The sequence below is a fragment of the Rhinopithecus bieti genome, unplaced genomic scaffold (assembly GCF_001698545.2).
Source record: "Rhinopithecus bieti isolate Rb0 unplaced genomic scaffold, ASM169854v2 scaffold_6904, whole genome shotgun sequence".
NCBI lineage: Eukaryota > Metazoa > Chordata > Mammalia > Primates > Cercopithecidae > Rhinopithecus > Rhinopithecus bieti.
The window spans coordinates 355,625-365,895 of NW_016805192.1; the positions used below are offsets into that span (position 1 = coordinate 355,625).

General features: G+C 38.9%; 1 protein-coding gene across 7 annotated transcripts in view; it reads right to left on the minus strand.

Moving 5' to 3' along the window:
• Positions 1 to 10,271, minus strand: part of NSF (N-ethylmaleimide sensitive factor, vesicle fusing ATPase) — a 171,584-nt gene that overhangs the window by 62,425 nt on the left and 98,888 nt on the right. For all 7 annotated transcript variants that reach the window (XM_017871607.1, XM_017871611.1, XM_017871606.1 and 4 more), the window contains 3 exons: positions 7,560 to 7,725; positions 6,709 to 6,783; positions 5,983 to 6,170 (listed from right to left, as the gene is read on the minus strand). In XM_017871607.1, the coding sequence (XP_017727096.1) occupies positions 5,983 to 6,170; positions 6,709 to 6,783; positions 7,560 to 7,725 (429 nt within the window). The remainder of the gene's footprint in view (positions 1 to 5,982; positions 6,171 to 6,708; positions 6,784 to 7,559; positions 7,726 to 10,271) is intronic.

The window sequence follows — 10,271 nt, forward strand, 5'->3', positions numbered from 1 at the left end:
CCAGAAAAAAAGAAAAATGGTGTCACAGGAACCAAGCATATCCATGAAAGAATTATGATAATTAATAATAACTGTCTATAGTTCTTCATAGTTTATAAAGTATGCTCATATACACTATCTAATTTCATCATATCACATTATCTCATTTCATACTTATACAAACCTGAAGGTTTTCATAAATTATAAAAGGCAGATACAGGATTTCCTTCCTAGGTACCCTTATATAAAAGTTTTAACTCTGATTCTAACTTTTTGATACATCTGAAAGGATTCTACAAGATACAAACTCAAGTCAAAGTGAAGACAGGAGCTCTGACTGAAACATTAAAATCTCAACAAAGCTACCAGCCTCACTTTAAACACCTCCTTCCTACACAGGTTTAGGTTTTTACCATAATATTTTGCATTCTGATTCTCTTATAGTAAAATCGAATTCAAATGACAGATACATACAGCAGTATGAAAGAAAAATCTTGCCCATCTTTCAACATTTGCCAAAAAATAAGATAGATTTCAGGACTGAAGCTGGTATAAAACTTGCCATTTTGCTAATTATTAAGAAAAGACTCACCCAATTAATTGCTGAGTCCTTTCTTAAAAGTGAATTAAGATGGGTGTGGGGAAGAGGTATTTCAGAACAAGCTGTTTTCAGCCACACAAGGAATTCTATAAATTACATAATTGTAAGCAATGAATATTCCAATTGTAAATTATTCCTACCTGCTCATTAAAATAAATTTTCTAAGGACTGCTCTTAGTTGACTTTTAGTATTTTATCAAAATTTGTAAAATCTTATTTTAAAAAGTCTATATTTCTGAATTTTTACTCGTTCAGAAAATCTTTTCTCATTTGTTTGAATTAGCAACATTTTTCCTGCATTTTATTTGTAACAGCTAATCAATATAGAAGAGGCAGCATCTTTCAGCTTATACCTGCAGAAACTAATAAACTTGTATTTCAACACTAGCAAATATCAAGTGGTCACCCTTAAATTTCATAACCTTTTAAATCTGACCTTTCAAAGTTCTTATCATTCCTCTTAAATTAAGGGTAGAATGACCTTAACCAATCAAAAATTCTGCAAAAAAATAAGAAATTTTATGAAATTCTGTAAACATAACTTAGAGCTTTGACTCACGTGGAAAGCGTGTGAGTGTGTATGTGTGTGTCCTCAGTTTATTTCCTCACAACAGATTAGAGAAAAAATTTGGGTTATGAATCTTCTCTACCTGAAGCAGAAATTTCTTTCAGGATAAAAACAACCAAATGTCACATGAATTTTAGTTGACTGCAATCATAGGTTCAAGTACAAATGACATGAACAACAGGTGTTTATGACCAGATTTTCCACTTGTTTCAGAAACCCTGAAAAAACAGTTTAACAGGAAAGACTTGTTTAGTCCACCTGACTAAATCTTTGTTTAGGCCTCAATCTTCTGAAAAGGAAGCAAAATAACACTAATAACGACTTTTTAAAATACAAAGAAAGAACACTTGTACGTTTTAAATGTTTTAAAGTTCAGTAACAACTTTAAATTATAAGTTTCAATTTAAATATTTATTCATCAATCACAATTAGTAAAGCTATAAACATGTATAGCAATGGAAGACTAAAACTGTATTTCTTTTGTTTAGCCAAGGATGAGACACTGGAAAAATAGTCTTTAAAGACCTTCTGACAATGCAGATTTTTAAAAATGCAGAAAATGAAACTTCAGTAATATTTCTTTTTGGGAGTAAGATTAGTGTCTTACATAGCTTTCTCATCCCCAAAGTGCCTACATAGTTATTCCACTGACATGGTGAAAAATTAGGAGCTGTTTGGTATAAGGAGTAATGGTCACAAGTCAATATACATCACCTGAAGCTTACAGCTAATTCTATCACATGGAAAAAAGTGATGAAAACAATGTGAAGTATTTGAATTCTGGTTACTTGCAAATTAGAAGGATAATATATTCTGTACAAGGGTGACAAACATTTTAGCTTTACAATTAGAAAAAGTGTAACTACAAAGAGTCAATAAAATCAGAAATTCATCTATCAAAAGGATGTACTGATACCCTCTCAAATCAGCCAATAATAAAAAATGGAGATAACTAGCATGTACAGAGTTTACAAGGCACTTTTATATAAAGTATTTGTTTTCATTCTCATAAAAATCTGACTAGATAGGTAGTATTTCCCCTTGACAGGTCAGAAACAAAAAAGTGAAAGAAACGTAATGCATAACCACACCTTCTGACTACGGTATCTGCGGTCTTCCCACCATTCCTCATTGCCTCATATGTAGATAAACCCAATATATGCTTGAAGAAAGCATGTTTCTTACTGAGACAATGGCTTAAAGTGAAATTTTGGGATGGGATTATTGTAGTTAAAATGACAAATGACTAAATAAGAGAAAAATTCCATGGCCAACGCATGTGAAAAATACGACAACTAGTAAACTAGTGACTGTGGATTATATCAGGATGTACCCATGTGGTCTGAGATGAAACAACAGTATGGTAGCGAGCAATTTTCACACAGTTTACATCATTTTTCTTGAAGTTACCATCTCTTCTTATTAAAACAGTACAGCATGGTGGCTCATGCCTGTAATCCCAGCACTTTGGGAGGCCAAGGCGGAAGGATCACGAAGTCAGGAGATTGAGACCATCCTGGCTAACACGGTGAAACTCAATCTCAACTAAAAATACAAAATATTAGCCAGGCGTGGTTGCAGGCGCTTGTAGTCCCAGCTGCTCGGGAGGCTGGGGCAGGAGAATGGCTGAACCTGGGAGGCGGAGCTTGTAGTGAGCCGAGATTGCGCCTCTGCACTCCAGCCTGGGCAAAAGAGCGAGACTCTGTCTCAAAACAAACTAACAAATGAACAAACAAAAAACAGTATAGCAAGAAGAAGAATAAAAACATAGTCCCTGAATGGATCCATTCTATAAAGACCCAATACAATATTCCCACACCATCCAAACCTTTGGCATTCTTGAGCTAGAACAAAGCCACTTCTATCACATAGGGAAATTATGACTTATGGATACAGTTTGAGTCCAGAATACTTATGTAAGTTTACTCAGTTAAAAAATATTAGCTGGGCATGGTGGCTCACACCTGTAATCCCAGCATTTTGGGAGCCCGAGGTGGGCTGCTCACGAAGTCAGGAGTTCGAGACCAGCTTGGCCAACATGGTGAAACCCCAACTCTACTAAAGATACAAAAGATTAGCTGGGTGTGGTGGCACATGCCTGTAGTCCCAGCTACTTGGGAGGCTGAAGCAGAAGACTCGCTTGAACCCGGCAGGCGGAGGTTGCAGTGAGCCAAGACAGTGCCACTGCCCTCCAGCCTGGGGGACAGAGCAAGACTCTGCTTCAAAAAAAGAAAAAAAATTTACTGGACACCTACCATGTGCTCATTACTTAGACCTATTTGGGGTACTGTGGGAGACTCTGAGGTGAATAAGATAGGGATTTAAAGTCTATTATGAGGGCCAGCAAACTTCTGTAAAGTGGCAGATAGTACCTAAAATAAAAGCACAAAAATAGGCTTTGTAGGCCATGCAGTCCCTGTTGTAAATACTCAACTCTGCCACTGTAGCATGCAAGCAACCATAGACAGTACACAAATTAACGGGTGTGGCTGTGTTCCAAAAAAGCCCTTTGTTCATAAAAACTGGTAGTTGGCTGGACTCCTGGTCTAGAACCAGTGATAGGATATACCCAAATATCTACAACATACTCAGCCTAACTGTTCAGGCTTTTATTTCTTGCCTGAACTGTTATAAAAGTTCCCCCTCTTGTCCTGTGTCACCAACTTCACTCCTCTAACTACTCCACTCGACACAGCTGCCAGAGTGATCTTATGTTTTAACACTATGTCACTGCTATTCTTAAAACTCAATGGCTTAGCACTACTCACAGAAAAAAAGTCCATACTTCTTAGCAGAGTATAAAAGGCTTTTTGTGCTCCATCCCTGCTTCAGTCTCCTGACTTACCCCCACAATCTCTCTCTACCACCCCTCCCCTAACTTCCATGCTGAAGCAATACTAAATTACTCCAATTACTACGTTATTCTATGTCTCTGCTCCTTTGCATTTGTTGTTCCCTCTACCTAAAAGGCCCTGCTCTACCAACAGACATGCATATGAAGGTTTTTCTCACCCCACAAGTTGACCATATCTGACATGCGTTCACTTCCTTGCCTTGCATGCACTTTGTTTCTGCACGTGGAGGGTTAGACTGTGGGCAGCTTAATAGTAGGCACTTTACTTGTTTGCAGTTCGAGTATTAACTCCTAGAACAGGGGCTAGCAATGCAGTAGATGCCAAATAAATCTACTGTGAACCAAAGTCAACTGACAGTACCATAAATGATACATTATTATTTCAAGAAGGAAAAGAGTATAACATTCTTGAAAGGGAAAATGTGAAAAGGTGTGAAGACAGTGGTAGCATATGAGCCAGGTAATGAAAAGACAGGTAAATGTAGAGGATGAAGATCCTCAGTGATGCAAAAAAACAAAACCAAAGCAGAGAGGGCGAAACATAAATTAATGTCTGATGACTGGTGATTATTTATGTTTGGCTGAAGCATCTGGAGAACAATCAGGAGCACATTTGGAAAGGCCAGTTAGGGTCAGATCTAGAGGACCCAAAAGACCAGTTAGGGACAGATCTAGAGGACTCAAAAGACCCAAAAAAAGCCTGTACTTTGTTTTGTAAATGATGGGGAATCATTGAAAATGTCTGAATGGTTGAATGATATGAAACAGGAAGGTTAATCAAAGAGAAGGTAGGTAGTGGCAGTGAGAACTAAAGACACTGCCAAGACAGAACTGAAAAAATTTGGCAAGTGACTTGATGTAGGGCACAGTAGAGTGTCAGGAATCAAAGATAATCCTGATGTTTTAAGCCTGGGAAATTGGGATAAACAGGGAAATGGGAGCAGAAAGAAAAGTAGTAAAAAAGACAGGAAATTTGGTTTTGGAATATTAAATCTGAAACCTGATAAAACATCTAGGTGAGGGTATTTAGTACAAATCTGAAAGTAGGAGACAGATTTGTTCAGTAAATCTGTCTACAGGTGGTAACTAAAACCTGAAGGAGAGAAGAGATGGAAAATCAAGAGCACTTTATTTATCAAAATAAAAGTATCCTAGTACGTATTTCTACCATGGCAACTACAATATTATGGTACTAATTTGAAAATATGTCCATTTTCCTGACTCTGGACTCAAGGGAAGAGTTCAGTTATCTTTATGTCTTCAGCCCAATACTGTGAGCACATCAAGTATTCAGTATATTTGCTGAATAAAGCAGCCCCCCAAATTCTAGTATGTGGAAACTCCCACATCCTCTGACATATTACAACTTCTTTTTTCTTTTTTTTTTTTTTTTTGAGATGGAGTCTCACTCTGTCGCCCAGGCTGGAATGCAGTGGCGCGATCTTGGCTCACTGCAAGCTCTGCCTCCTGGGTTCACGCAATTCTTTTGCCTCAGCCTCCTGAGTAGCTGGGACTATAGGCACCCGCCAGCACGCTCAGCTAATTTTTTGTATTTTTAGTAGAGATGGGGTTTCACTGTGTTAGCCAGCATGGTCTCAATCTCCTGACCTCGTGATCTGCCTGCCTCAGCCTCCTAAAGTGCTGGGATTACAGGCAAATGAGCCACTGCGCCCGGCCATGTTACAACTTTTAATACAGTACAAAGATTAAAAAAACACTCCTTTAAAATTTTCACTTCACGTGTCTGTGTCAGACATTGATGACCTAAGGTAGATGAGTCAGCAGTTACTACAGGGCAGATGCAAACATTATTTTCCTTCTTGCTACTCTGAAGATTTAGCAGTTGACAATTAATTCTTATTCCTTTTACCATCTCTTCTCCACCAAAAGTCAGTATTTCCCTACTCCTTGATATGCTTGAAAGAAAAGAGAAAGAATTCTGGCATAATGTTTACAATCTGTTTAGCTGATTTGCCTCACCTTTATGTGTCTATTCATAGCGGTGGACTGGGCTGCTCGCACCAGACCCTCCAATTCAGCACCACTGAAATTCTTGGTCTCCATGGCCAGCTCTTTAATGTCTACATCAGCAGAGAGTAACTGATGCCCTCTCATTCTTGCTGTGTGGATGTGAAGAATCTGTAGTCGGCCTTTCTCATCTGGCAAGCCTGATGAAATTAAAAATAAAATAGGCATTTTCCTAGTCTCGAAAGCACCATCAGAGGAGATTATTATTATTATTTATTATTATTTTGAGACAGAGTCTCGCTCTGTTTCCCAGGCTGGAGTGCAGTGGTACGATCTGAGCTCACTGTAACCTTCGCTTCCAGGATTCAAGTGATTCTCCTATCTCAGCCTTCCAAATAGCTGGGATTACAGGTGCACACCACTATGCCCAGCTGATTTTTTTGTATTTTTAGTACAGACAAGGTTTCACCATGTTGGCCAGGCATGTCTCGAACTACTGGCCTCAAGTGATCCACCTGCCTCAGCCTCCCAAAGTGCTGGGATTAGAGGCGTGAGCCACTGTGCCCGGCCTAGAGGAGATTGTTATAATCCTAATGTCTTCCTTATAGGTACTCAAGCATGTAAACATCTACTTCTCATGATATAAAACTTTTCTAAAAAGTACTAAGCCACATGACATTGTTCCTGTTAATGAACTCTAAATGCCTCCACTCACCAATCAGTGACAGATCTCCTTACCTATCTCCATTTTAACTTCCAGTCTTCCAGGTCTAAGAAGAGCCTCATCTATCAGATCTGGTCTGTTGGTCATTCCTGAACACAGATGTTAAAACAAAACAACAAATGATCAGAGTTCAAAAATAAAATCAAATGTCCTTTTAGTATATGTAAGAATAGTAATTTCCCTAACAAGCTAAGGAGACTTTGTTTTACTATTTCACTATTGTGTACGCCAATGGAATATAAACGTTATGAAAACTTCCTGTATTTAAAAAGAAAATTTAAGGTTCAAAGGGTAAATAATCTGTCCAAGTGACAGAGGGGCAATGTGACACAATCTCTCTGACTCCAAAGTTCCTTCTCTTTTTTATAGGCCAGTGGTTTTCAGACTTCATACAACAGCAGGGTGTTTTTCTTTCTTCCCCCCGAGAAGTCATCTTCAGAAGCACCTCAGTACTTAAAACAGCTAAAAGAGGAAGTCATAATCGTGATGTAGGATCTGAAATGCACTCCCTGGCCCTCACTGACCCTGAAAGCACTGCTGAGGACCCCTGAAGGCCTGCAAGACCCAGTTTGAAAACCACTGCATTCCATTGTTTCATGTGTATTTTAATTTTGGGTGAGCTATAAGCTTCAACCTACATCTTTTTCATCTGCGGGTGAGCTATAAGCTTAAACCTACAAGTGACTGAAATCCATCTTTTATTTTTCCTATTAAGCCTAGGCATTACAAAAGATTCTTTAATATCACTGGATTCTAATTTGGAAACACTGGCAAAACAGTTTAATCACAACCTACACACATCTTAATTCAGAACTTAAGGCTAATGTTTCTGAATGAACTGTACTTTTTAAGAAAGTAAACATACCAATGACTAGGATGTTGTTTAGCTGCTCCACGCCATCAATTTTGGACAGCAACTGGTTGACAACAGTGTCATGAACTCCCGTGCTACCAGCCATGCTCCCTCTCTGCTTGCAGATGGCATCAATTTCATCAAAGATGATGATGTGCAAACCACTGTTAGCACCAAGCTATTAAGGGAAGAAACAATATTAAAGATCATAATTTGAATGTCTTATTAAACAAACTAATCAGAAAAACAAAACGAAGCTTTCAACAGATTGACTTTGCTTCATTTTGACTAATAAATATGGCGAGAGCAACCGTGGTTGTTGTCCTCAAAAAGGTGATGGCATTACATTCTCAGAATTCTGCAAACTGAAAACTCATTCTAGAACCTCATATTTAATAGCTATAAAACGAAAGTACGCATTATACACTGATACACAGTGTGTGTGTGTATAGATAGAAAGTAAGCAGTCCATCAAATACTTGATATACATTTCTTATTTCACTATTTGAAAGAACTCTTACATTTGTCAGATACTTTCATTAAGTCAGTCAGTGGCAACACCCTCCCATTTTCCCTGAGTTTTGGTGAGAAGACTGTCCCAGAAGCAGTAGGGTTAATGTTTGTTTTGTTATATTATGTAACTAAAGGTTAACTCCACCTACAGATTGCCTGGGAATTGGACAAATGAGTGAAGAAACTCAACATGACTCACAAGTACTTATATCACATGAAAACAGATTATTCCTTCCTACCAATAAAGTGAGAACAGAGACGGTTTATAAAAAGAACTTGGTTAAGGGGTGCTGTTTCTTCTGCATAATGATTTCTTAGTTTACTAGAAATAAAATCACCATTAAAAGAAAATAGTTTGTACATTTCGAACCTTTAACAGATACAAACACTTCTGAATGCTACTAATTCATTAGGTTAATTTAACACGTACCTTCTAAAATTTATATTTAAGTAATTTAGTCTCCTATCAGGGAGTAAAGTGCACTCTAGGAATTTTCTTTTTCTTTTATAAACAAAAAACATGGCCAGGTGTGGTGGCTCCTGCCTGTAATCCCAGTACTTTGGGAGGCAGAGGAGGATGGATCGACTGAGGTCAGGAGTTCAAGACCAGCCTGGCCAACATGGTGAAACCCTGTCTCTACTAAAAACACAAAAATGAGCTGGGTGTGGTGGCAGGCGCCTGTAATCCCAGCTACTCTGGAGGCTGAGGCAGGAAAATCACCTGAACTCAGGAGGCAGAGGTTGCAGTGAGCTGAGACTGCACCACTGCACTCCAGTCTGGGCAACAGAGCGAGACTCCATCTCAAAAAGAAACAAAAACACTAGGGATTAACAAAATTGGTGAAAAATGAACATAACCTAAATATGACAATATATGGATAATAAAAATTAAATCAGCATCATGAGACTGAGGATTAAATATGGTTAGTATCCATTAAATCTCTGATAAGGATATTATCTTTTTTTTTTTTTTTTTTTGAGATGAAGTCTCGCTCTGCCGCCCAGGCTGGAGTGCAATGACACAATCTCAGCTCACTGCAACCTCTGCCTCCCGGGTTCAAGTGATTCTCCTGTCTCAGCTTTCTGAGTAGCTGGGATTACAGGCATGTGCCGCCACTCCTGGCTAATTTTTGCATTTTTAGTAGAGACGGGGTTTCACCATGTTGGCCAGGTTGATCTCAAACTCCTCACCTAAGGTGACCCATTCAGCTTGGCCTCCTGGTGCTGGGATTACAGGCATGAGCCACCACGCCCGGCCTAATCTTTGTTTTAATAAAAGAATGTTTTTTAACTTTTATAAGAGTAGTAGATTTGTTAACAGAGCAAAAGTTGCAAAACAAATAGAAATAAAGTTTAAAAATAAAGCTGGGCAGAGTGGTATGTGCCTATAGTCCCAGCTACTCTGGAGGCTGAGGCTGGAGGATCGCTTGAGCCCAGGAGTTGGAGTCCAGCCTGGGCAGCACAGTGAGATCTCATCACTAAAAAATAAATAAAAATATACTACATTTGCCATGGCTTGTGCCTGTAATCCCAGCTACTTGGAAGGCAGAGGTAGGAAGATTGCTTCAGGCCAGGAGTTCAAGACCAGCCTGGGCAACATAGTGACATCCCATCAATAAAGACCCATCTATAAAACAACATTAAATCACCTAAAGATAACTGCTGTTAATGGTCCACAGATTTCTATATTTTAACTAAATATTGAGAACTTACTGCACCTTGTATTCTCTTGAATATTATTCTTTGAAAACAATTTTCAATGGTTATTTTTGCTTCCAACTGTAAAATATATAATTATAGAAAATGTGGGAAAATAGCAAAAACTAAAGAAATCACAATCATCTCAAACTCAGCCAAAATGGAGCTATGTAATACCTTGCATCCTGTTTTTCATCCAGGTATTATTTTAAACCCTTTCTCATCCCTATACAATATGACTTGTCACCCAGGCTGGAGTGCAGTGGTGCAATCTCGGCTTACTGCAAGCTCCGCCTCCTGGGTTCACACCCTTCTCCTGCCTCAGCCTCCCGAGTAGCTGGGACTACAGGCGCCCGCCACCACACCCGGCTAGTTTTTTTTGGTATTTTTTAGTAGAGACGGGGTTTCACGGTGTTAGCCAGGATGGTCTCGATCTCCCAACCTCATGATCCGCCCGTCTCGGCCTCCCAAAGTGCTGGGATTACAGGCTTGAGCCACCACGCCCGGCCTTTT